Source organism: Falco punctatus (genome assembly GCF_963210335.1).
Source record: "Falco punctatus genome assembly, chromosome: 3".
Taxonomy (NCBI): Eukaryota; Metazoa; Chordata; class Aves; order Falconiformes; family Falconidae; genus Falco; species Falco punctatus.
The window spans coordinates 45,788,613-45,816,435 of NC_137582.1; the positions used below are offsets into that span (position 1 = coordinate 45,788,613).

Genomic DNA, 27,823 nt, shown 5'->3' on the forward strand with positions numbered 1-27,823 from the left:
GATAAAGCAAGCTCAAGGAGCAAATCTGAATCAGTAGCTACATTTAGGATATTTCATTTTAGAAACCCTAGTAGCTATTAGATTAGTTATGAAGAATTATTAAAGGAGGATTAGTTGGAACATTTCACTTTTTTTCTCTAATGTAATTGCTGATGGAAACCATAACTGATCATTTATCTTTCAGACTTTTTATAGTTCTGTACCTTTATTTTTTTTGTGTTTGTACAGTTGCAATATGCTTCAGTTGCTGAATTATTTTTTAGTACTACACCATGTCTAGTGTTTCAAACTAAGGCTGTTTACTTTGTGTGTCAAAATAACTTCATATCATGGAACACTAATTCCCTAAAGCTGTAGGTGATATGATTAAATAATCCTTATCACTGATCAGAGATTGTAAAAGATTCATTCAAAGTCTGTGAAAAGTAAGCTAGAATTTAATGTATTCTGGGGAAGATGGTGAATGCCCTTAAGTAAAATCCAGCCCTGCCTAGAAGCTAACAATCAGTGATTTCAGTGGGAAGTTACCTGCAGCTTGTGGAGTAACATTGGATATGAAGCAGATTCAGAAATCCCTGGGCAAAATGCTTCCATTGATTAATTCCGAAGTAGATTGGGCCTCACAAGGTACAGTTGTTTGCTTTTACTCCTTGTGGTGGAAGTCTCCATTAAAAACGTATTGAGCTACTGTGTAAGTTTTTTGTTTGTGTATGTTGCAATTGTGGACAGATGCTTTTAAGAAGTCCCGGATGTTTAAAAAACTGGAGTAAAAAAACAAGCCATGGCTGCCTGGAAGCTGTTTTTAAGTAAACTAGGTATGTTGTTGTTGCTGTAAGTTTGATTATATTTGGATATGGAGGCATTCTGTATCTCAGAAGCCTGACAGGTGGTATATGACTGAACACCTTTACCTAGCAAAATATTGGCAATCAAAAGTTTTCTATCCGTTTCTGTTACTCATAGCAAATATAGGTGATGGAGATTAAGCATTTGGACAAGTTGAAGGTAGTTACCAGTTCAGTCCAGAACCCCCACCATCTGTTTGGAGCACTCAGCTACTGTCTTGATAAGAGCAATAAACGTATTCATTCTTCCGACTGATAAAGGTACAATTTTTCTGTTAGGTGTTTTGACCAGCTGTTCTGCCTCATAAAACAGAGCGCAGCATGACAGCAATTTCACTGTTGTTTGTAACTGCCTGGATTCGTGTTCTGTACCTGCACGGTACTTCAAAAGTCAAGGTGTCGAGTCTGTCAACTTTACTCGTCTCCTCTCTAGTACCGCTGATAGTAAAGAGGCTTGCAACAATTTCCCCATTGTATTTGGAGGATATATTCAGTAGCCTGTCTGCTTCGAAAGCCAAGTTCCTCACCATTTGTCTTCTTTCCCAGTGTTAATAGGGGGGCCATTGCCTCGAGGACATGAGTTTGAACTACATGATGTTCGGTTTCACTGGGGGAGAGAAAATCAGCGTGGTTCTGAACACACAGTTAATTTTAAGGCCTTTCCCATGGAGGTAAGAGTGACGCTGCATTGCATAACACCTGCTAAATGCAAAAGATTTTCTTTCATAGCCTGAATTCCTGATAGTTCAAAAGCGAGTTTTAGTTCAACATTTATTGCTCTATATTTCAACCAGAAAGCTATCTTGCTGAGGTGTGCTTTAGTGCAGGTAAATTAGGATATGCCTCTGGAATAAAATGCCTCCAGCACTCATCACATTGTATGATTAAGTGGTCATAAAGTTAAGCTGCAGAATTATTAACTTCTGTCTTAATAATGTTAGTGTTCTAACAAGATCTGCCATTTCAACACTTCCTTTGTCACCTTGACTAATAGCTATAGGTGGGAGAACTAGCTACTGGGAGTATTTCCATGGTGAATAACAACTTAGGTAAATTTGGAGTAAGTGTAGAGTGAATTTTAATGAAATAGCTGAAAATTGAAGATTACGGTGATATTCTTGGGTATGTTCCACAATGTCTCAATGAATTACCAAATTTTGAAACATAAGCAAAATTATAATGCAGCCTGGAAAAAATTCAGCTGTTCATGGGATGTCGGTTTGAGCTCCTAGGCAACCCAGAATGCTGGGACCTAACTCTTCTGCTCTCCGGCAGCCGTCCGTCATGTTACTGCACTTCCCACTGTCCCGTTGCTTACACTTGTCAAGGAGTGTCTTGGAGTATCCCTTAGACCCTGGGCTGCAAGACTAGTTTTAACAGATACCAACCCTGACGTTTGGTGACTGCAGCTTTGCATCTTTTATTTCATTTGTTGTGCACTATTGGTTTTAAAGAAAGTCAAGATTTTTTTCAGAGGTCTTAGAGTTATTTTTGCCTTATTTATCTATTATAATCCCTCACTGGCCTGAAATTCTGTTTCTGTTTTCTGTGTGTTGTTCAGTGCTGGGAAGTTTGTTACTGTAGCATTATATTCATGAGTTCCAGACTACTGGAATAGAACTGCCTTACGGAAAAGGATATAAAAAGTATTAGAGCAAGTACTGCAGAGCTAGATGTAAAAAGCTTGTGGACTTACACCATCTATCTAATTCTTGGGGTTGTTCAGGTCCTCTCTTTAGGAGTTGTAGGTCAGATTTTGGTCTGTGCTGTTTGCTGTTTTGCACTGCTCCATGAAAAAACCCTGCATATATGAAGTCACTTGTAGGGGTTTTGCAGGTTGAGTTGAGGCAGATCATAGACTGATTTAGGTTGGAAAAGTCCTTTAAGATCATTGAGTCTGACGGTAAACCTAACACTGCCAAGCCCACCACTAAACCATGTCCCTAAGTGCCACATCTACACGTAGATCCTCTTTGCGCGTTGATTTCAGGCAGGTTCTGGCAACGCAGGAGAATTACTTGAATGGGGAAGACTCGTTAACCAAAGGGAAAGCAGAAGAATCATCTCTGCATCCTGGTTACCCGGCATAATATATACAACATGATTTACACGGGCAGTTAAGGCCTTCAAGATACTGCAGTGTTCCCCTGAGGCAGGAAGCAGCTTGCTCATTATGAAACAGCTCTGCTTAGTGCTTTTCCTCAAGGCTGATCCAGCATGTGGTGATAAAGAAATATTGATGTGAATTATGTTGAGAACTGAACTTGGGAGTCTATCAGAGTCTTCTGTCTCCTTGTTCATTAAGGATCACTTCGCAGACAGTATGTGGGAACAGTCTATTGATAATCTGCAGAAACCCCAGAATTCTCTACTCTGAATCAGTCCAGAGAAAAATGTACTTGACCCAGAGATGCAAAGCAACAAACTTAATCAGTCATGAAGGGATATCATTCTTTACCTACTTTAAAAGCAGCACACCTGCTGCACAAACAGAATTCTGGCACAGTGGAAGAACATCACCTGGAGGTGAGCAAGCCAGTGTTACCCTGTCTCTTGCGTCTAAGCAGCTTTCAGCTAGACTCTAATTTCCAAGAAATAATTACTGATGCAAAAATTGTGTAGCAGAAAAAATTGACTCATAATGCACTTGAAATACAGTGTGAATGTTTAATTTTGCCAGCAGATCCTTATGCAGATTAATTCTCACAGAAAATGACAGCAAAGCTTGTTGTCTCCAAGGCCAGTTGCACACAGGTGTATTGGCTGAGCCAGTTCATCATCTTCTGCCCCATGTTGCAAGAAAGTGCAGGGCAGTTTGTTCATCAGTTGAGCTGCATTTCCTTCTGCTATATGTACAGAGAGTTGCTGTACAAAATCCATCTCAAACTGTCCAAATAAAAAATTATACTTGAGCAATAATAAAACAGGTGCTTGTGATCACTATAAATGTTTATGAAGTAGTGCAACTGAGACTCCAGAATGGAAGATTTTCCATTTCCATTCCAGGGGTTGCCCCATTTAATTCTTTTTGTGGAGAACAATCATTTTGATGTAGGGACCAGGAAATCCAATTTTCTTAACTTTTACCATTAGCATTGGTTTATACAGTTGTTGGGAGTCACCATATTCAGAGCACATACTGGGCTTGGTTTTCACAGTGATGGGTGCCTATTTCGGCTGTATACAAGCAGTCTGGTATAGTTTATACTTTTGTCCTGTACTAAACACAAAATAAGTTGGCAGTTGTTTGTGCACAGATGCATGCTTATGTTGAGCATCAAGTGCATAAATTTGGGTCTTCTGCCAGTGGAGTAAATCTGGTAGGACATTTTCCTGAGAAATTAGAAATGAATTACAAAGCAAATGATAGGAATTTTTCCTCTCTTTGTGGGAGGAAGACAAGTCAAGGGGATAAGCAGTAGTTTGAAAACAAGTGCTTGTTTTAAGTGGGTACATTAACAATGCAACAAACTAAGCCCGGATTGTATACTCCGTTACACAGTTGTAAACCCCAAGCAGTTCTACAAAAAACAACTTTGAGTTTGAAGAGAACTGAGATATCTATTTATTGACTGGACAGCAGTCTTGCTTTTTTTGGACTGAAGACTGTAAGGCTTTATTTTATTACATTGGACCAAATAGTTGTGGAACAGCTTCAGATTGTCAGTGTAATGATCTTTGTAAAGGATGACTTTAAAAAAGTGTGTTATTTTTCAAAGTTTGGAAGGGCACTCTTCGGTTACTTCCTTAGTCTCTTCACCTGTGGTACCATAACTGTTTTTATTAGGCAGTATCCTGTATTAGCTGGGTAATATTCTGTGTCTTCTAGTGTAAAAATCTATTATTTCTTATTAGACTTATTAGCTGGGGCCTTTGCATGTGATTAGGGTATATAGGTTCGTGGTGAAATGAGTTAGACTACTAAGTTTATGTAACATCTGGAACAGTTTTTTGAAACAGTTCACACTGTCAAAAAACATTGTTCATGTGGCTTGGGTGCTGAGTTCACTGTTATTTTTACTATTCTATGAAGTTCAGCAAAGATGGGTTTTCTACCTTCCTTGACTGAAGAAACCAAAATGTTGACAGTAATACAACAGTGTTATCATTTTCACTGAAACATCTGTGTTTGCAATCCGTCAGGAAAGCAGGACAAAAGAATAAATAGTTATCAAAGGTAAATACTGTAACATGTCTTTTTAAACAAAGGAAAAGCAGAGGGCTGTTAAGGATCAGTACAATACTCCTCTCTCTGTTCCATGAAAACAAGAGCATGAAGGATGCTCTTGGCTTTTGGCCAGTAATTGGAAAGAGATGTTTGTGCAACTTTCTCTGGAAATCTTTCTCACTAAGTACTTCAACTGCATGTAAACAGTGTATGCCTTTTGGCCAAAGTTACTCTGGCCACTGCTTGTGTTAAGACCATACTTAGTAACGGTCTTAACCTTGAGAGACTGTTTCTTGCCAGCAAATGGAACAAGGTACCAAAGATTAGATTGTGCTTTACAGTACATAGCTCCACAGAGCAGTAAAATCCACACTTGTACATGTGACTTACCTGAATCTGGTTTAGGTGTAAGAAAGAGGAACTACTTGACATCTTTATTCCTCTGCTTCATGCCAAGATTATGGATTGGAGAAGGAGGAAGAACAAATGAAGATCTAACGAAACTCTGACCGTTTCCCTTACCTTTGGTGTATAACAGGGAGATGGAGAGGGACAGGAATAGCAAATTACTGCTATTTATTTTTGTTGCTAACAAAGGTAAAACAGGGGCAGCTAAAAATGGAGTCCCATTGTACCCCATCTCTGTATAAGCGCATCTCTGTATAAGCTGTCGTGCCAGGCCAAATCAGCTTACAGTCAAAAAAGGACAGGAAAGGCAGCAGAAGAAAGTGAACTGTATGATTGCATCAGTGCTGTTTTATGGAAAGAAAATACGTTTTTTCATTGCTTCTGAAGTGAAGGGAAGCAGGGAAAATTTTGCCTTAAAGGTGTCTCTTCCTCCTAGTTACTCAAGTTGTGGTGTGACCAACACAGCCTGACCATAAGGGAACAGTTGTTTCCAGGCTGCCGCTCTGAAATAAAACTGTATCTGAGAAAATGAAAAGGTTCCTTTCACCACTTGTAGTATAACCGGGAGGATAATTCGCTGTAATCCATCCTCTTTAAAACGTAGGATTATATTAGCTGTAAACCATGTGAAAGCTCTCAATGGAAGACTGTTGGCAGAAAATAATTTAAAAAATATTTCCAAGATGTGGAGGAAGATTAGAAACTGTATTGGTTGTCTGTTCTACAGTTTTTGAGTAGAACTGAAGAAAATCCAGTTGCCCGAAGGACTAGAATCAGTTCTGTACAGGAAAAAAAAGTGTTCCTTTCTGTTGTGTAATGAGGAGTACTCTAATTCATCCTGCAGACTCTTTCAGAGTTACAGAAACACATGCTGCAATGAAGTTAAATGTAATGCAAAAAACATATCCTACGCTTAGTCCCGATTAAAACCATTAAGTGTTCCTTTGTTGATGTGAAATGGTGCTTGCCTAAGGATCTCATCAAACAGTATTACAGCTGTAGGGTTTCGGGTTAGGCTGTTAAGGTTATGCTTATCTACTCAAGTCTTTACACTCTTTGATGTGGGGTTTTCTCTGTGCCTGGCTCTGAAATCAGATACCTGCACATGGTGCATCCCCTTTCCAGCATTTCTTGAAGGGCATGTCATGCTTTAAACATGCAAATCTATTCTTTGCCAATTTTTAATATTCTTTGCCAAGGTTATTTAATCTTGCTGTCTGTTTTAATCAGTTCCTTATTAGCTTGTTAGCAAATTGTTTGGGTTAAAAATAAAACGGAGTATTTGTAATTGTAATGAAGGCCTGTGAGATAGTGTGCATGCAAGCGTGTCTCTCCCGCTTTATGCAGAGACTTGCAAACTGCAGTGGGACTGGGTAGGTGTGAATGGCAAGCAGGATTTAATCTGTAATGACAGTAGTTTCTAATATGTGAGCTCAGTTCTGATATTTGTGGATTTTTGCCAGTAGCTTTAATGGGACTATGATCCTAGTCATAAACCCTAAAAGAAAAGGTATTAAACCAAGGAGTAAATTCTTTTGCCTTAGCTGATTGCATTGATTACCTGCTTGCGGGGAAAAAAAAATAAAAAATCATTATGCATTACTTTGGCAGCATAGGACCTATGAATGGAGAATATCTTGCTTAGGCAGTCATGAATCTAACAAGAGGCAAAAAAAACAGATTCCAGAAAGGTTTACATAGCTTTGTGCTGTGGTCTGGAACTCTGCTCAGAAATTAGCTGTTTTCTGGTGGAAAATTAACTTGTTACTCAAAGACTTGGATGATTTTCTAAATTTGGGAATCGTTGCATATGAATACTACAACCTGTGATTAAAACAGTGTGTCTTATAACAAAATTACAAATTTCATGTAATAGCTATATCATTGACAGGTTATCAATAACAGTTTAATAATCATTTAAAGTAGATAGTCCATTGGACATTGTGTAATTTTGGAGATTTTGGAGAATTGTGGAAAACCACAGGAAAATCAGGTCAATATCTAAGCAGATGTTTTCAGTTTTGTTTTCCAAATCTACAATGATTTATACAAAAACAATTTTTTACACATTATGTAGATGCCATTTATGAATCTAACAATAAGACTTAGCTTTACACAGCACTCCATGGGCAAAATTAGTCCTAGCACTGGTTCCAAGGCTGTCAGTGAATGATGACATGGAATCGTAGCCTCATATATGCAGGTGTTTAAGTATCTTTATGCATTTTTCTATCTGTTGTACACTCTGTGGTCCCCTAATTGATATGACTTCTGTTTGGTTTTCTTGTAGTGGTACAAAGCTGGGAGGTCTCCACCCCCTCTCAGTATACTGGGAAACAGAAAACCAGCAACAACATAAACCCCAAATTACCATCATTGTGAAAGCACACATGAGTGGCTTATGACTTTTGAGATCGTTAGTTGCTAAGCTCTTTCATTATTATATTTTTATTGTGATTGAGGGTTAGTTTGACCTAAATAGGCACATGCAGTCTCTGAGGTATACTTTGTTTCTAGGTAATTTGTCAGTATGAGCTTAGGTTGGCCCTTGTTTTGTTCAGTCACATATAGTTTCGAGTTTTTGAAGGTATGTATCTGTGTGCTTTGTATCGTGGATTTGTGAAAGCAGGTGCAAAAATGGGCTGATGTGCTAGCACAAACATGCTTTTAGCTTGGCTAGCACCTAAGTAATGCTCAGTTAAGTTCTGTGAAAGAACTGTACACGTCTTCAGAGGTAGCAAATGTGATTTCCTTTCTGTGCAAACTCTGCAGTTGTGGAGGATGTACAAGCTGCCAGACACCAGGCATCAGCAGTCTATACTGAAGTTTCTTTATCCTTTTGTTTCTCTTTTAAGAGTTATCTTATTTACAGTAAGTTGTGTGTGGAAAGGCTTTGTGGCTCATATGTACCTAAAACTCCTGAGGTAGCAGTTGCCATAGTCTGTGATTTGTAACTTCTACCAGGATGGAGAATTTTGGTATTCTTTTGAGAGATAAGTGGAACAAACTAGAAATGACTGAGCAGATTAGGAAAAACTCTTCTAAGGAGAAATATTGCAGGTGGAGAGAAGTTGGGTGAAGGAAAGGAGAATGAGAAGAAAATGGTGAGTGACTCGAGGGGAATCCTCTGCTCTGTCTTCCATCTTATCTCAGCTTATAGGTTTCGTTCTGCCAGAAATTGCAGTCTTTGCACTTCACCTACAGGTGAAGACATTTTGCACCAAATTTTCTTGCAGTTGTGCTGGGCTAAGTTGCAATGTTCAGTTGCAACTTGTAGCAGGAGGTTTGGTGGCACTGCATCCTGGTGGAGGCAGGCAAGTAACCTTGAAAGAAATAGCTCTTAGCAATCCCAGTCTGCGGTTGAAACAATATAGCCTCTGATACCTTTTAGAAAGATGTGAATCTTCTCAACTCCTTGAGCAGAATTACAGGTTTGCCTGCTCCTTACTCTACTTTCTCACCCAAGTGTTGTGGTGACTGTGCTTGTTCTCACGGGTATAGAGGCTGCTGTGGTGACATCCCTTATTGCAAACCCCATTCCCAAATCTAATAAGATGGCTACTTATGTCTTCTCTCTGCTGTGGGAGAAGAGCTTGTGTAGTCACTTAGAGGATGGAACTTCTGTAGAGGATTTAGATCCAGGTTTGAGCACAACAAGATGGCTGCTCAAGTCTTTTTCTTGCCGTTTTTCTTGGCTGTGTGTCCTTGGTGTGATTTGCTTCAGCTGTACATAATTTTCTGCCATAATCATTGCTGGCACTCTGCTCGCATCTTACTTTAGTTTCTTGGTGCCTCAGTTTTCTGTTCTGTTTTCCTTAGCAGTTTGCCCTAACCACTAGGCAAAACTGGTCTCTATCCAAGACCTGTCACTTGTGGAAGAAGCTGGGAAAGGAGATTCCTTATTTTGTTATTTTCCATGCTGCATGCTTGAGTCAGGACCGGTTCCTAGGTTGGCCCCAGTGCAGAGTTAATACTCCGAGAAAGAGAATAGCTTTCTGATGCTAAACCCCACAAATTTTGTGTTATTTGTGCTAATGGTGCACTCATGGCTCTTAAGAGTTAAAGGATGAAACTTGTAGATCATCATAAGAGCGGAAAACCTTTGAAAGGTTCCACAAGTATTTGTTGTCAAGCCTGAGTGCTTCACGAGCACAAATAATGTAATCCTTAAAACATCAGTGCAAGGGAGACAAGTTCTGCTATTGCCAACAAACTGGTAGAAAACAAGTTCAAAGGGATTAAATTGTTTGGCCATGGTCACACATGATGCCATTTTCAGAAATGACTCATGATTCCTGGGTACTTAAATTCTAGTAAGACTTTCTGATGCTGTAGTGAGAAATAACTAACTTAGGTTGTAAATCCGAGTTCAGTGATTTAACCACAGGGTTATCTGGTGGCCTAGTCTGTAGACCACACTGATGCCAATGAGATAACCTCACTGGTCATTACTGCCATTTTGCTGTGCCAGCATTAAGCCGCATAATGAACTGGATTGGAAAACACTTAAAGTTTAACAGAATTTGGGGAGTTTATGGAACTATGGGAGAGGAGGGAAGTTTAACACCATGATGCTATCTGCAGACTTGCAATTCAGGAGAAAACTGTTGGAGGTGCATGATGAAGTTTATTATTTCAGTAGAAGCTTAGCCAACATTATAGAAAAAAACCTGAGTTTCCTAGAGTAGTGGAGTGACTGGAGAACAGTCAAGGTTATGGTTTAAGATAATATGCAGCTGCAGATTCTCATCTCTTCAGAGAAATTTGAAACACAGAGGACTGTGGGATTCAAATCAGTTATTAATAAAACGTAGTAAATTATCAGGGAAGGAGTGATTTTTATTCTGCCTTCATTAGAGAATCCATTGTTGAAAATTAAATCAGTGATTTAGTGTTCTACATACAAACAGTCTAGTTTTAAATCCTAGACAACAGGTTGCATCCAACACTTTGTGGAATTGGACATGCTTGTATTAAAGGCTTAGTCATATAAATAACACTTCCAGAATTAAACACTTAACCCATAACACTTTGTGTTTTCTGTCTTTTTGATGGCATTGCTAGTCCGTAATATCATCAACAATTCATCAAGAGCCAGTCCTTTTTCCAAGCTTTGCACTTTCTAACTGTGGAGCTATAAAAGCACATGCAGACACACACATGCACCCACTCAGGCTGGCAAGAATCCAGAGTAAAAGCAGGCTGGGGAGTCCTACACTAGGATCCTTGCTTTTTCCTTCCTGACCTTCATAGTTCAAGGGAAGGAAAAAGAAGGGCTTGAATGTGTATTTGTTCCTGTTAGCACAGGTAAGGGTAGGTCCAGGGCACCTCAGCCTGCATGTTTGCTGGGGCCAGATGTAGTGTCAGGGAACAATGACTTGCTCTATGCTGCTCCTTGCTTCACGCACTGAGCAGAAACTTGGCATAGTGAAGAGCCTGACCTATGAATCTGACAGTAATAACTGTGTAGCTTTTCATTTTCTTACTGATTAGGTTGATACTGAAAGTCAGCCATCTTGAAACAAGGGTATTTTGACTTCTTCATTATTTTTCTTAGCCTGTATGCTTTTATTACAGTTCAAAAAATATTATTTTTTGATTAATTCCTGATCTCTTTTCATCTCCTATGTGTGCCGGTAGAAATAAGCACTGCTTGTGCTTTCAAATGGGAAGAAAAAATAAATACACACAAATTACAAATTGCAGCATCCACAGTTTCCCCAATACCCATCAATGTTTTGCCAGTGATTTTCCTAAGAAACAGGCAAGCTAATGTTACATGTCAGCAGCTTCTGTGGGCAGATGAGGAGATATTTTGATTTTCTGTTCAAGGCCTGAACAAAAAGGGTCTAGATGGGGTTTGTGAAGCTTTCTGCCTTTAGTGTCCTTGACAGAAACTCAAGATAGGTGAAGACATTGGCATCGTGTTTGCATTAACCATGAAGATAGTTTATGCCCATATCTTGCCTCCCTGTGAGTGCTGAGAGACCTGCTGTGTTTGGCTTTGTGCCATCCTCCTTGTGTCCCTTTCCTGTTTCCCAACCTTTTATACGGTAGAAATGAAGCCTCTCTCTGAAGAGTTAGTCCATCTCTGGTTAGAAGGACACAAGATTTGACCTGTTTTCCCATTTTGTGGGAAGTTTAAATTAATTGTCTTTTTTTTTTTTTTTTAACCTTTTGCTTTTATGTGCATAGCTGTAGTCTTTTGAGTCTTTCCATACACGTTAGTACTTCCTGCTCTTAATTTCATTTTTTCAACAGACCAGCAGTTCTTTGTCTTACATGAAATGAGCCTACTGCCTGTGATTAGGTTGTTCAAAGGGAACACAGATTCCTGCTTAATATTAGATGTTGCGATGTTTTTATTGTTCTTTCTAATTATGGCTTACCAGTTTGGATAATTCTTTAGCACAAGCGATTTGCCACAGCAACTGCAACAGTGTTTCCTGAGGTGCTGCGAATAATTCAGTAGTCCCACTATTCCTGACCTTTTCAGTGGCACACCTGAAGGTATGCTGCACAGTTGCCTAGACTACTTTTGCTGTCGCTTAGCTGGCTTTTTGGAAAGAGAATTCATTTTGGAAGGTGTCTTTTCAACCGTTCCTTTTACGATTCAACTGGAATAATTTTATTTACAGACATGTTACAGTTCCACACTCTTTCAAAGATGTTCTTGGAAAGTAGAGCACCAGTCCGCAAAGGTTCTGTACTACTCTGATGTCCCAGTCAGGCATTTATTCTGCATGTTTTAGTCGTGAATTTAGCTTTTGACCTGAGACATACAATAGCTCACACTATGACAGTAAAGTTGTTTAAACAGTATCTCAAGAATACCTTGTACTCTGTTCCAACTTGATTTGTTCGGACCTAATTCCTCTTGATTTTAGATTGCAGTCTTTATTCAGTGAATGTCATCTTGTTCTGTACGTTCTTGGAGACTGGTGGTTAACTCACAGACTAGACCTGCTAGATCCATAACACTTTCAATAAACTGTAACAAGCAGAAGTTCAGCAGAAGCAGTGTTGCCCCTTCTCTGACATTATATTAATCAGGAGATTTTTAATGCTAACACTGTTGTCATCTGTGTTTCTTGGTGCTGCTTTCAGCTTGTATCAGTGCTGAAATTAACATTGCTTTCAAAGATAGGCATAGAGTTCCTTTGATGTCATTTTTTTAATGACAGTGATCTATATATGAAATGTTAATTTCTACTGAAATTCAGTGGCATCTTGGCACCTATCCACATTAGAAGACTTAAAAAATTCAAATCTACAAGCATAAACCAAGTACACAGATTAATAACCTAACTCGCTTGGCTACTTCCTCATCCTTCTCTTGATTTTGCCCAGATTTCATGCTCTAGTCATTTGCTTTTATTTGCAGTTGCATTTTCAAAGGAAACATATTTACCTTGACTGAACTGTAATGTTTAACTGTCCAGAGTTTGTTACTTTATGGGGTTTTGTTTCTTTTTTCTGTGGCCAGGAGTATGTATACGTACTCCTGGTTCTCCCAAGATATTTTCAAACAGCCTCTGTATCAATTCCATTAACTTTAATTTCCTAAACCTCTCCTTCAGGCTGTTAATAACTAACTTTCTATTTTTTTAATCACTTTTTTTGAAGCTGTGTGCCCTGGTCATATCCTTGGTTCTGTCCCCTTGTGAGGATTTGGATCTTAATTACTGTATATTATGGTCACTGCCAACAGCTTACTCAATTGCTTCCTGAAACAATTCAGTGCCAAGTCGAGTATCAACTCATAAATTCTTGTGTACATCAATAATAGCAAGACACAATTTTTCCACATTTTGTCCTCCTGTGATGTGCTGTATTTGTGTTGTTGAAATTACATGTCATTATTGTATGACTAGGCTGTGTTTCCTTCCATTATTACTAGCTGAAATACTCAGCTTCATTTCATCTCTGTCAAACCAGGAAAAAGACTTTATGGTGGCCCTAGTTAGGTAACCAGTTTCCCACCTGTGCTGTTCCCTTCTCAGCTTTTAAGGCATGTTGTGAATGAAACTGGATTACACTGAACTCTTAACAAACTTGGGTGAGTCTGGAACAGTTCTTAGTTCTACAATCTTTAGCAGAGCAGCTCTAAATCTGCTTTAATTTACTTTAGGGTTGCAGTTTAATCCGTGGGATGATATTTAAGTGGAATCAAACCAGAGTTTCAGCTCCAGTCTCTCAGATGTGACAGAAATATGACAAAAAGCAATACGCTAGAAATTTCTAGATTCACATGTTTTAGATGCAACTCTGGTTAAGATGTAGTGATGTAGTATTCACCTATTAGTCTTTTGAGGTACAGCCCGTATGAATTGAAATAAGAGTTGGGAAGATATAAGAGCAGTAACCTATCTCTCATCCTTAGATGCCTTCTTGTCCTGTAATGTTACTAGACTAAGCAGCCTTTTCTGGACCTTGTATTTTCTAGTTGCACAGGTAGCAATAAGTAGCTGTATAACCTAGTTCTGACGAAGGAAAAAAGCTTCCCAGAAGATTAACTTACACATGGTGCAGCATGTGTTGTAGAAATAAGCTTTTGTAATAATTAGCTCCTTGGTAAAAGAGTAAGAGTGTAGAGAGTAGAAAAAGTAGAATGGGAGATTGCAACAGCAGCATAGATTCAAGCAAGCCTAGTGACGTAGTGTCACAGTCCGATGTTCTAATAGTTTAACATGCAGATCTGAAGGAATTATTTAAGAATGACGGTCTTCTACTGTATGTAGAGCACAAGCAGGAGCCTGTTAACAGAAGGATCCCCAGTGTCACAAGCTCTTGCAATATGGGCTATGGTTGCCAATTAGGTTGAGGCAGGACCAACACCCAGGCTGGGCAGCTGTTTCACTTTGCCTTCTGCTGCCTCAGCTGCTGGTGGTTTTATCAGACGTAAGTCCCTTTCAGGGCCTGGTTCTGGTGCCAGGGAGGTCAGGAGGGGTTTTACTGTTGGCACATTTTTCCTTGACTCCAGCGAGGTGTAGGCTTGGTGCTTTCTTCCAGACTGCCTGGCTTAGCCAGTGGAAACACTGCACATTGCAAAGTGTTTTATAGGGACCCCTGTAACGAATTAGGGTTTCAGTAGTTTTGCAGTAAATGTTCATGAAGAAAGCAGTTACAGTGTATGGACTCCTTGTGGCAGCAAGTCATTCTAGATTGTGCAGGTTTATAGCAAGTTTGTAATGTTAAGATCATATAAGTGTACAGAAATGTTGGAGCGGAGTCCTTCTCCCCTTACCATTAATCAGATACGTCATAACAAAAGATGAGCTGTGATTTATTACAGAGTGTATTTTCCTGTAAGGAATGAGCCTGTCCCATGTTTGGTCTGGCACTTGGGTGACAGATGCACAACAGCATTGTCGCAGTAAGGGACAGAGCTAGTAGCAACTTTCCTGACACTGCAAGAGTCGGTAAGCTTAGGTGAAAGTAAGCTTAGGTGAAACATGGTCATTCACATAGGTGGATGGCTGAGAAGGTCTGAAAAAGAGTCATTGGTCCGGAGTCAATCAGAAGGCATCACTGTGGCAGCCACAGGCAATTCGTGTGTGGGCTTCAGAACAGAGACTCCTGGGGAGTGTGGATGGGCGGGAGGCGAGGGATGCTGGTCACAACAAGAGAGATTCTGATTTGATACAAGGACAAAAAAATCTCCACTGTGGGGGAGGTCCAACACAGAACAGGTTACCTGGGGAGGTTGTGGGATCTCCATCGCTGGAGATATGCAGAGCTTAGTCAGACAAGAGCCTGAGCAACCTGATTTGACTTCGAATTAGTAGCTAACTTTGAAGTTGGTATTGCTGTGAATGGGGGAAGGAGACGGTTGAGCTTCAGAGGCCACTTCCAACATAAATTATCCTGTCATTATATGTTTTTATGTGCGAGCGGGGAATGAAGTAAGGTCAGCAACAGAGCTTAAAAGATCATTTTTGTTCTTGTGAGCTTAGGGTCCTGCAGATTTACATAGAGTAGCCAGTGCCCCAGACAGGGGAAAAATGTATGTGTTTTTGTAACTCTGTTTTTCATTGAGAGAAGCTGGCTTCCAGAACAGATAAATGTGCTGGGTCATATACAGCAACTTTGATTCCTGCCAGAATCTGTCATCCCAGGCACTCTGATTCTGTGTAAAAGTCTGTTGTCCCAGGCCTTTTCTTTTCACATTGACATAAAAGATATATGTGTGGTAGAGAGAGGAATGGATTTAAGTGTAGGGTTTTCATTTGTTTATTGTTTTTAAAGCCAGAATTTCAGGTCCTTGCTCAGTTTTGAGAAAGTCTTGATTTGAGGCAGGCCCCTTGTTAGTGTCAGCATTAGCTTTTCATAAGCAAGGAAATTAGGACTGGGATAGGTAGTCTCCTGGTTGAGTGGGGACTGTATGAAAATTGAGAAGATTCTGAGAATTTGTTCCATCTGTGGGGTTTGCTCTGCTACCTGGAGTAATTTCTTAAGCTTTCCTGTGAAGGAGAGTCTTTCCAGCTGTTCAGAGTACAAATCAACTTTATCAGCCTTTATTATCATTTGCCTTCATGAGTTTTCAGTTTATCTGATTTTAAGGAATTCACTGCTACAATTCTTTGATTTACAGATGGAGTGTTAAAAGGCTCCAAATTATTTTTTTATCCAAGAGAAAAATGTGTTTTTTGAGTGCTAAGGAGTTTCTCATACCTTTCTGATTATTTTGTAAAAACAGACTCTCTGGAGTGCTGAGCCAGGCACTGATAATCGGTAACAACATAGCTGACTCATTTTGGTTGTATTAGAACTGTCATAACTGCCGAGTACCAAAACATTAGCTATCAAGTTGAGCAGAGCCTCTCCTGCCGTACAGGCAGGTGCAGCTTGTGTGTACTCTGGATGAAAACCACAAAATGGTAAGCTGCCAATAGATTGCAGCTGATTATTTAAAGAACCTCACATGGTTATGTTCATACTGGAAACTGGCACCCCTTGTGAGTATGCGCTTTTTATATAGCTGTCTCAAAATAACATAAAACTGAAGGTTAGCAAAATACAGAGCATTAATCTAATAAGCCTGTCTAGCTATTGCTGCTTGTAAGGTACAGACGCATGGCTATGAAGTTGTCAGTGTGCATGGGCATGACATTATGTTGACAGTTTCAAGATTTGTAAAAGCACTGGGGTCTTTCCTCTGTGCGTATGTCATTGCCATAAATATTGACAAGAGCTACAGGCCATGCTGTCTGTGGAATGTACTCTCTAGAGTTCAAATTCCATAATGTTTGTAGACTTTTGCCATCTTTTTTTTTAAAAAAACTGTTATCTGATGTTTTCATCTGATGTCACATTACAAACAGAAAAAGAGCCAACAGAAGGCAGAACAGCTCCAGAGAACCACACAAATACACAGGATAAGACAGAATTTGAAAGCAACAATTTGCTGTACTCAGGCCTTACTACTTCCTTGTTAGTATTTCCCTTCCTGAATCACTTTTTCGTGTACTTACCCAGCTCCCATGTGAGCTACATTTTTCCTGCTCTAGAAGAATTGATTTGATTTGACTTCCATTTATTTAAGTGCATGTTGACATCTCTTTATATGTTTCACTGTGCATGCACAGGCTTATAAGAGTTAGGGCAAAAGATGTGAGGCCTGCTGGCCTGTTGTTAGGAAATACTACATTATTAATCATTATTTTCCATTAAGCTGCATGTCTAATTTCAGTGTGTGAATACCTAATGACAGAGCCTTTTCTATGAATAGCTATTCTGAATACCGTCTTGATTCAGAACATGGGAACATAATAGATATGTTGCTGGATCAAGCCAGCGGCCATCCCGTATGCTGTCTTTAGCAGTGTCAGTAAAGGATGCTTTATAGGGAGAGTGCGTAAGCCTGACCACTTTTTGTTGAACTCCCCGGTCATCTACCGTCATGGGAGTAGGAGTGCTAGAGGCGGCATCTCTACCTTTTCTCTTTAGCGTTTGTTTTTGGACTTTTCCATAATTTGTACAATCCATTTATGAACCTGCTGATACTACTTGGCATGACAGTGTTTATGACGGGAAGTTTACAACCTGCTGTGTAAAAAATAGATTACTAATGCACTGTAATTATCACCACCTCTAAGAAAGTAACACAGTAGCATCTTAAACACAGACCAGTTCGGTCTACCTTGGGCTTTAACAGCCCAGTACAAAATGATGATTCTTGTTTCAAGAAGCCTACTATGTATTTTAAGCATCCTTGAGCAGAAACTCAAAGTTACAGAAACCTTTGGACCAGAAAGTGCTGACTGCCTCTTTCAGTACCTTTTTTCAGTACAGTTGATTACTAAACCTGAACCTAGCATAGCGGTGTCAACCTTAGCTTTAAGTACATCCCTTTTTTGTCTTTGTGTTATGGTTTGTTTTTTTTAGTAGACTATCCTGACCTCTGCTGAGCTGGTGGAAAGGAAGAAGTTCTGGAACCTAAAGATACTCTTAAAATGCTTAGCTAATACTTAACTTACTCTTCCCATGTCCTCTGGAGATGTGGGAAGAGGTGCTGGCCAGTAGGTATGTTCCTTGGAAAGCAGTTCCAGCTGCAGGGCTTCTTGCACTGTGGTCCCCCACTTTTCTGCAGCAACTAAGTGTATTTCGCAGCACATTTTCCCGTCAGGCTGTTTATGCTGCTACACAGACTAATTCTAGACCTCTTAATGTTTTATGGTATCACACATAGGTTTTGATGTAATTTTTCTAACTGCTACATATAGCCTTATCATAAGAAAGTCTGTGCCCTGATAAGCCTGCTGCCTAAGACAGGACAACAGCCTGTTTCTGGATAAACTGGGGTCATTGCTGGTACAGTCTGAAGCGCTTGCTCATTTTCCTCTTGCTGAGGCTCAGCATTTCCCTTTCAAATCTTCAGGAAAAAACCCACTGTTTTCAGAATGCAGACAAATCTCAGATTAGACTTCACCTCCAAGGGAATGTAACAGACTGAATGCCATGGCAGCTTTAGCCAAGACCTGCCTGTTGACACAGTCAAAGGCATGGTCTCTTTACATTCGGCGATTGCCCTCAGCGTTATTGGTCCAAGCACCAAAGGACAAGCTTGCTTTGACACTTCAGCCAAGCTGCAGTGGCATGCAGCACTGTTCTCGCTGCACCAGGGACGTTGCCATCCCGACTGCATTCAGCCCACCCTTTTTCTTTCGTGCTTCCTTCTGAACGTTAGGATTTTGGTGAGGATCGTGGGATTGCATGCGCCCCCTCTAGTGGGTAGCTGATGCAAAAGCCAGGCTCCTGTCGGAAAATGCAGTGCTTTGGCTTCATCTTCTTGGGTGATGGTAGTTCTGTGTCTGCTGACGTGAGTGCTGGAGAATGAAATCTCATTATTTGATCCTGTGGTTTTGTTCCTTTAAAAGCCGAAGGCAAATGAAATGTGTAATGAAGCTTTGTATAGATGAAAAAAATACATGACACCAAGTAAATCCATGGGCAATAAATAGCTTAGTTCTAACAGAGAGCATTTGTATGTTTAGAAGTTTTGTAGCCATGGGCAAATAAGTTTGTATTAGTGTTCTTATGTGTAAATGAATTATTATATTTTTTAAGAAAAATGTTTCGTGTTCATCAGCAGATGCCTTTGATCATTATGAATGGAATTATTTGTATGATAGTTTGGAATTTAATTAAATTTGAAATGTGTTCATTTAAAATTTTGTATTGAATTTTGCAGTGACAGTCATCAAGAAGGGTGCCCAAAATTCCCATTGGAGAGTAAATAAGGGGAGAGTGAGTGCTTGAGGAACTGGTATTCTGAAATGCTGAGATGCCCAAGTGAAGTCCTATTGTCTAAGGGGCAGTAAGCATTTCACAGAGGCTGTTACTGTGCGGAAATAAAACACAAAATAGGAAGACACACTATCTGTTTTAAAAACTGATTTTGCTGAAGGTGGAAACAATATTAGATAACAGGGTGACATTTTAACTTCTTAGGCACATGATGGAGCAAAACATTGATCATTATTTTACAACAGGAATTAAATCTAAGAGTTTGTATTTTTTAGCTGTTTTATCTATGTGGAATGTGAAAAAGTTGTTGGCAGATAAACTTCAAAGGAGCTGTGCTTAGGATGTTGAAGCTCTGCAATGTTATCAGACCCAGCCACAGAGATTACATTTTAGCATTAGTGCTGGAAAAACGCATGTTTGAAATGCATATTACCTCTCAGGAGATAGTGCTGTCCCTCCCTCCCTTTCTCTCTCTCTTTCCCTCAGTCTGTTTTCCAACACTTTTCTCTTTCCCCTCTTGCCCCCATCTCCCTTCCCACCCTCCTCCTTCCCCTCCCTCCCCTCCCTTCCTTCCTTCCTTTCCAGCAACCTGCTGGTCTTTCTTCCAGTACTTTTCTCAAACGCCACTGCTGAAATCATGCTATGACACCTCACCAGAACAGACTTTGTGTTTACTATCCAGTGTCTGCTGCCTGATGTATATTCACGCATTAACTCCTACGGGCCCTGCTACCTTCTGGAAGAAGGCAACTGGGGGCTCATATTTTACTCTTTAGCATCCCTTTCTCTGCTGTCCCTAAGGTGATCCTCCAGCCAATTTTCTCTGCTGGACTTTCTCTATGTTTAACCTTTCCTGAAATAATTTCTACTCTTACTACTGACATTGGAGTGACTCATCTTGGGAGGTGATATGTGAGACAAGTGACATTAAGATAGTACAGTCAGCCAGTCAGACGTGTGTTTGGACAGCCTATGTCCATAGTCATACTCCTGCCTTGGAAGAGAGGTGGCTGGTTGAGAGGCAGTGTTGGTGGGTTTCATTAGCTGATATTATTGCAGTTTCAAAGTGAGGGATTTGGTAAATCATCCTTAGTGTTACTAGCACGGTTATTCACACCTTGATTGTAGATGCTTGGGAACTGGCTATGCATCACTTTCTCTACAGCTGATTTTTTTTTTCTCTTGAGTTTCCTGATGTTTACAATAGGAATGCACTTACATGCACAGCCATAGGCATGCACATACATACATTCTCTTATGCACACACACACACACACACACACACACACACATGTGCTGAGGCTTTATTAATTGACATTAACTGCTGGTGGTTTTTTATTACAAAACGTATTTCTCTATTGGTCTATTTGCACTGCTTTGTTTTAGCTTCATCTAATGCACTGGAACTCCACACTGTACAGCAGCATTGATGAGGCAGTAGGGAAGAAGCACGGCATAGCTATTATTGCTTTGTTTGTGCAGGTAAGTTTCCTGTGTTGCACTTGTTACCATGCTCTATCATTTGTCTGAGGAAATGAGTTCCTTTTCATTTTCTTTATTTTTTGATTATTTCATTAAATAAAACAACGTATGACTGCTGGTATTCTGTTCAAAACATACTTCCCAGTCATCTTTTCTGTGTATGTGTTAAACAAGTGATTTTTGTTTAAACAGGATATTTGAGGTATGTTAGTTAAAGAAGAGGATAGTCGGCCATCTCTCTGTGACTCTGGCTATAAGCAGACATCCAATCTCCATTTCTCATGAGGGCTGTCAGGAGGTCCAAGCACTTCGCTATCTCTGTACGGTGTTTTTCTCCATTCCTGGCCAGGCCTGCTCTTCAGGGGTTGAGGAAATATACAGAGGAGAGGAGGAAAGAGGAAAAATAAAAGCCTACTATCTCATTGGCACAGCCAAAAACTGGTAGTAGAATTGTACTTTTCTGAACACAGGGATAAGTGTGTTTCTTCATAGAGGACAAATGTGAGGTGGGGTCATATTAGCTTTTTCAGAGATGCCAGACTGAGTGTTACAAGTCTTGCCATAGACCCTCAGAAAAGCCTGCAACGAGGAGGCTTAAAGCTTCCTGGCAAGGTGTAACGCAAGCTGGGAAGTTAGCCCCATAATCTAATTGCTCTTGAAGGTTTTCCAAGGGCTACACTCTATATAAAAAAGATTTTCAGTTTTAGTCCTCAAACACGAAATTCTCATCCTCCTCATGAGAAATGGCAAGCTGTTTTATTTAAATGGGTTTGGAGGAAGAGGTTTAGAGTTCATGCTTAGATCAAATGGTTTTTCTTTCACAGTGATATTATTAATTTGTCATATTTCATAACGAGTTTATGAGTGCCTTAGAGCTTTACCTCTGTTTGAATTTAAAGGTACATTGGTTACAGCTCCAGCACTCAGATAGAACTGCTAAAAATGGAAGTTAGAAAGTCTTCAGTTTTGTATCCTAGAGGGCTGTGTGATAATTGCTTATGTAAGTCACCTTCTAATTCCAGCAGAGGTAACCTTCGAGTTAGTTAGAAAGTTATATATAAGTTCTTATAAGTTTTCCATTTCTGGTCTCTCACCTTCATCAGAGCTCTTAAGCATACCAAAGGGCTTTTTCATTAGCTGAGAAAAGCATCATATAGTTACAACTGACCAAGGAAAAGTAGTATTTATGCTGTTTATTAAAGGAAGAGGGAGAGGAATTTGCTCCCCCCGCCCCATTAAAGGCATGGAAATACAAAAGTTTTGCACCACAGTTCTCAAACACATTTTTAAGATCAGTGAAAATATTTTCACTGGTTTAAGCGACAACCCTTGGTGATTATTAATTTAGAGACAGCGTATTTGAAGTTATTTCTCTATCTTTTATGCGCTTTGAAAGTTTTAAATTGAAATCCCATTTTGAAACAAAAAGAAATCCTCTTAAATTTCTAGAAATAACAAAGTACCTTTTGCTGACATTCGGTTGTTTCCTTCCAGTGACAACTGTGCCATTCCATTCCAAGAGAAACAAAAAGTAAACAAATTTTTCATGGTCTAGCTCTCCCATTCTCACTCATGTCCACTTTGTTCCTCACATTGTACGTGTGCACGTTGGCAAAGAAATCAAGTGGAAGGCTGTTCTGAGTCTTCCTGTTTTGACAGTGGTGTTCTGAAGGTAAAAGGTAGGGTCCTAGAATGGGTGATTCAGATCAGGAGCAGCTGAAATCAGCGTGCAGAGTGAACAACGTTCATGGAAAATATGAATCTGTTATGTAAACAGTGAATTTCTTTTGGAAGCCCCATCTTCTGTGCCTCAAAAGTGTTCAGTAAGGGCAGTGTTGCAGCAGGCTGCTGGAAGCCTGACTTTTGCTTCCAGAGACACCGTGAGGGAGGAGAACTGCCATTCTGCTTTCTGCAGGCAGGGAAAAACTCTTCTGAGCTTCAGAGATACCTTGAGCCAGATTTGTAGCATTGTGGGAACAAATTCAAAAAGTGTCTGTTGTGCTTGTTTACTCTGTTCCTTTCTGTGTAATTTTCTGACAACAACTGGTAAGGACAAACTGTATCCTTGGCTTTTTTATGTCATTGTGCTGCATGATTTGGACTCCATATGCAGTATATGCTGCAAAACGGGGTTAGTAAAAACTTACCAGACTTAACTGTGACTCTTGTTCTGTGAGTGTCTATCTCTGTTTTAAAGTTATTTGCACCTTTTTTACTTTTGACTGATGGCTTTCTAGTGATTTAATTGTTTAGAATTGCCATGTTTGTATTTGGTTAACATAAGGTTGTGTATATTAATTAAAAACGGCTACGGAACTTACTGTTCTGGTTGCCCTCTATCTTGCCTCACAGTTTCTGAAATAGAAAAATACTGAAACTCGCCTTTGCTTGCTGTATTTCAGATAGGAAAAGAGCATGTAGGCCTAAAGGCTGTAACTGAAATTCTCCAGGACATCCAGTACAAGGTAAGGCATTGCCTGAAGAAATGCTTCCTTCACTGACCAGAGAGAAGAAGTGAGAGATGGGTCTGTATGAAGCCAAGAGAAGGGTTTTGGATATGTCTGTTGTAAACCATGTGTGAAAACCATCATTTGGTGGCCTTGCACCAGAACCTCAACATTTTACAGTATTCAGATAATATACAGTTGTTGTAGTTACTTCCTTTTCTGGTGGCTGGAAAATCGGATCTCCTGTACCGATAGCTGATTGCAAATACTACGTTTTCAGTGATTATCATTAAGTCAGTGTGAATGCAAGTACTGCAGTATGCTTAGTGAACACTGGCCGCAGTATCTGGTTTTAATTTGTAGAGGAAAAAAAGAGGTGAACTGAGTTCCCATAGTAACTTGCAGTGGGAAACTGGCAAATCCATAATGCTGTCTTGTCGGGTGGATTATGTGTGGGGATCCTGAAGGGTGGATAATAACCTAGTAGGACTGAGGAGATAGGAGTGCTCTCCAGAATGTTGATACTATCTTAAGTGACCTTGGGCAAGTTACTTCCATCTCTCTGCTTCATGGTCTCCGTCTGTAACATAGAAATAATCATACTTATTTTTGATTTTAAAGGATTTTGAGATGTATTAATGGGATGTTCTGTATTGGTCTGGAGAGATTAGCCATTCACTTCAGTGGATGCTCAAGTACAGAAAAATTAGAAGCTGTTATTAGAAGGGAACTGAAAATATCCTTTTAGTCAAATAATATATGGTAAACTTCAGTCATGATGTTTTAATATTACCAATACTCATTGTTTATGAAGGTGTCGGAGAAAAAATAGTGTATGGAACTCTGTATACAGTTTCATTACTGAAAGGACAGCCAAGTAGAGGAAGGTCATGAAAGGCCTTGTCAGTATGTATGTTATGCCAATGACTTTCACAGGGTCAGCATCGAACATACTTTTGGCATTCATGAAATTTTATTGCATTAAATGTGTGGAACTGGCTTTATTTATTAACTGTTATCCATGTCAGCCAAGGAAAAGCTCACTTTGGCCCTTGTTTTTCAAACTCCTTTTGTATGGAACCTGTGAATTTCATGTAGAGAATTTCAAGGCTGGGACCTGGAAGGAGCCCAGGTACTAAAGGCAGAAAGTTGACAAATTGCTGAGATAACCTGAGAAGTAAAATATAAAATACAATAAAAAAACCATGTTTGTGTAGCTGCAAGAACAAATGGGGGCTATTAATGAGGTTGATTTGTGCAGAAATTCAAGGCTTAGTGTTACAAGAACACACAGTGTATTTTACCTCTCCATTCATCAGCATTTTAATAAGAAGCTAGAGATGAGATTGATTTGTATTCATTTTTTCAGGGAAAGTCCAAAACAATACCCTGTTTTAATCCCAACTCTTTATTACCAGGTAGGTGCCTTTGCTTTCTTTTGTGTGTGTGGATTACTAGCTAATTGCAGAGGCTGAGACAATCTTGATCTAAAGCATAGCCTAATTGCAAGCCGGAGAGCGAGTCCTGTAAGGTGTTAATGCATTTTTGCACCTAGTGGTGCTAACAGGGGTAGGGATGAGGAAGTCTCTTTGGAACTTACCTTCGTCCTGTGAGTGGGATGTGATACTGTGGTCCATGCACTGCTGGCAGCGCTGTGGCTAGTTTTCGTGATTATTTATGATCCTACTTAGAGAGGGAGCTGTGTGTACTCCTTTCTCTACTTTGGCATAAAATACGAAGCATAAGGTTACCCACATACCAAGGTAGCATTTTGGCAGCATCAAAAGACAATACCATAATGCAGTGACAGTTATATGTATAGCATACATAGGAGTAGTGACAAAGGGAGGCAGATTCAAATTCATATAGCTAAAAGAACAACCACTTCCTCTACCTTGTCTTGAAAAAAAATGTGACTTAAAAAAATGCATTTCTACAAGACAGATGTTTCTGCAAGGAATCCTGCTGAGCTAAATTCCATTTCATAGTGGCAAGAGCTCTAATTTTCCAAAGTAATCCAGGCCTACATTAAACTATATTAGTTATATCAAAAGAATATTGTTTAGGTTGCAAAGTCAAGTGCTCAACAATTAGGAATTGCAGGAATTAAGGCCGCCTGTGCCCCTTCATGCGTATGCATTATAAAACATCTTTTAACTTTGTGACCATAAGTTATTTTTTACAGGACCCCTGCCTCACAGTTCCTGTTTGATGCTGATCAAGTCACATAACCCAAAATTTTCATAAGTCATCTCTAACTGTGTGTTCCTCATTTTCTAGGTGCCCGACTTGAGATCATGGGGTCTGATTTGCAGAAGTGCTGAGTGCTTACACCTCCAACTGAAGTCAATGGGAGCAGTGCTCTGACTGCATTAAGTGCTATAGAAAGTTAACCACTCTGAGAAATCAGGTTCTAAGCATCTCGTATCAAACACCTCAAATGAATAGATGCATTTGACCTTAACTTCTCTGTGCCTCAGTTCCCCAGCTTTAAAATGTGGGGGTAATGTATCCTTCCTCACCACACTGGGTTGTTGGAAGGAGAACTTAATTCATTTTTGTGAAGCACTCTGACACTGAAGAAATGAGTGCATTAGAAATAGGAAAAAATGAGAAAAAGTGGTCCTTCCTAACAAGAAGGATTTGAATAGCATGGGAAAAAGAAGACCAAGGGCCACACATTGTGCTGAGAAATCCAAATGTTATTGGATGCTTTTCAAAATGAAATCATTACTTTGCAAGTAAATGATGAGAAGTTCTCTAGAAAAGACATACATAATCATGTAACAAGACAGGATCACAATGCATGCATGCACAGGACAGGCTGAAATAATTCTTGCAGTTCTTAACTTTTGAGTGTTTGATAATGCAACTTGCTTTCAATGGATTTGCTATGTAATTCCCTAACTGAGAAAGAAAGTTACACCAACAAGACAAAATCCATTCACTGACAATCACAGGCTTTATTGGCAAGATTTAATTCTACTGATATTCCTCTGAGCTAGTAGTGAAATAGCAGTAACAGGTTAGGTCAACCAAGCAAGTTTACTTGTTTCCAGTCTCCCATTCTGTCCTTGTCATGCTAGTCACAACTTTCCCCCTAGTTCTCCCTGCCATGATTAACTACTCATTGTCTCCAGTTCCTCTCTAGGTTTGTTTCTTGTTCCCTCTTTTATAGTCAGGCAGTTTCCTCTCTGTACTTCTCAAGCTGTGTCAGGAAGTCGTTTGTGAGTATGGCCTACAGCAGTAAATGAAAGCTCTGTGTAGTCTCACTTTATGAAGTGCGGTGTGACTGGAATCTTTGAGGAATTAAAATAATTAAAGTAAAATGTGTTGTATGTAGAGTTAAAACCCTGCTTGGACAAACCATTGTACATTTTCTTGAGAGACAACTGTTTATTCTAACAGTTATTCATAAACCTATTAGTTTATAAACTTACGAAGAAGTTTACTTTTAAATAAACTTTGATTTATTTCTCCTGTGAAATTCAACCCACTTTTCCAAAGCTAGGAGGCACCAGTGCATCTCAAAAAACACGTAACCAGAATTGAGAACTGAAGAGTTTGGCTTGAGCTGTTTTCAATGAATTTTTCTAAAAAATGAAAATAAATTAATCCTTGAGATGTACCCTAAATCTAAAAGTTGGTTAAAATTTGATTACAGCAGCTCCTCTGCCTTCAATATGGGATGTCTCTTGTAGCTTCTGATACTAACAGGAGTTCTCTCCCACCATATTATTTATTTTCTGTGTTAGTTTAAGGAGTTGTGCATGTGTTATTTTTCACAGCTATAAAGTGGTATTTTCGACTTTAAAAGACTCATCTACAGGGGAAAGTTACTGTAATATAATGACCAGAAGCTCGTGTATGTTCCCATAAGAAAGTCGTGACCAGTGCTTGGCAGGTTATAAATTCACACCTTAGCTTACTGCATACTAACTTCATCATATCAGCAAGCCCGTGGCTATCATAAGCTGTCTTAATTGAAAACCACAATTATTTTCCTTAATGCCATTAAAATTCCACATTCCTTTTCATTTCAGATCCTCTGCTGCGTGACTACTGGGTGTATGAGGGCTCTCTAACCATTCCACCCTGCAGTGAAGGTGTCACCTGGATATTATTCCGTTATCCTTTGACTGTGTCCCAAGTGCAGGTAACAGCTGTGCTTAAAGTGACCTTGGAATATGGTTATGAGCTAAAGGTTATAGCGTGCAAATACATATATCAGGACATTATATCTGTTCTCCTTGAAGATCCCATTAGATCAGTACATGGCTTTTCAAGTAAAGGTTAAGCCTTTTGAGTCACTGAAAGCAATGTAAAGGTCAGAGATGAAAAACCTTGTTATCATTTATCATCTGCATTTAAAATAATTCTTTATTTAAGTGAAAGAAAAAGAAAGAAAGAAGTCAATGGGCAAAAGAAATTCATTTCTTTGTAATTGTAAGCTTTCAAATATCACTGCTTTTTGATGTTAAAGGAACAAAAAAGCACAGGGAGACACTATGTCCTGGAGAATGAAAAATGTTAACATAATACAGACTACCTAGATTGCATTGAACTATATTTAACTTACCTTGCTCTTTTTTAAGTATTTTATAATGTCAAATAGAAACTACCTATTTAAATTTGATTTCACAGCTATCTATTGTAAGGTGATTTTTTTTTAAATTATATCTAACAGTCATGTGAGCCTTTCCATGGAAAACATTGCAAATCTG

The 27,823-nt window shown here is 39.4% G+C and overlaps 1 protein-coding gene across 2 annotated transcripts in view; it reads left to right on the plus strand.

Annotated features, from left to right (window-relative positions):
- CA8 (carbonic anhydrase 8) overlaps nucleotides 1-27,823 on the plus strand; it is a 48,438-nt gene that overhangs the window by 3,241 nt on the left and 17,374 nt on the right. Inside the window, exons 3-7 of one of the 2 annotated variants that reach the window (XM_080380410.1) lie at nucleotides 1,392-1,516; nucleotides 20,557-20,652; nucleotides 23,055-23,117; nucleotides 24,469-24,517; nucleotides 27,143-27,255. In XM_080380410.1, coding sequence (XP_080236536.1) covers nucleotides 1,392-1,516; nucleotides 20,557-20,652; nucleotides 23,055-23,117; nucleotides 24,469-24,517; nucleotides 27,143-27,255 — 446 coding nt within the window. The remainder of the gene's footprint in view (nucleotides 1-1,391; nucleotides 1,517-20,556; nucleotides 20,653-23,054; nucleotides 23,118-24,468; nucleotides 24,518-27,142; nucleotides 27,256-27,823) is intronic. The other variant, XM_080380411.1, reaches the window with a different exon arrangement.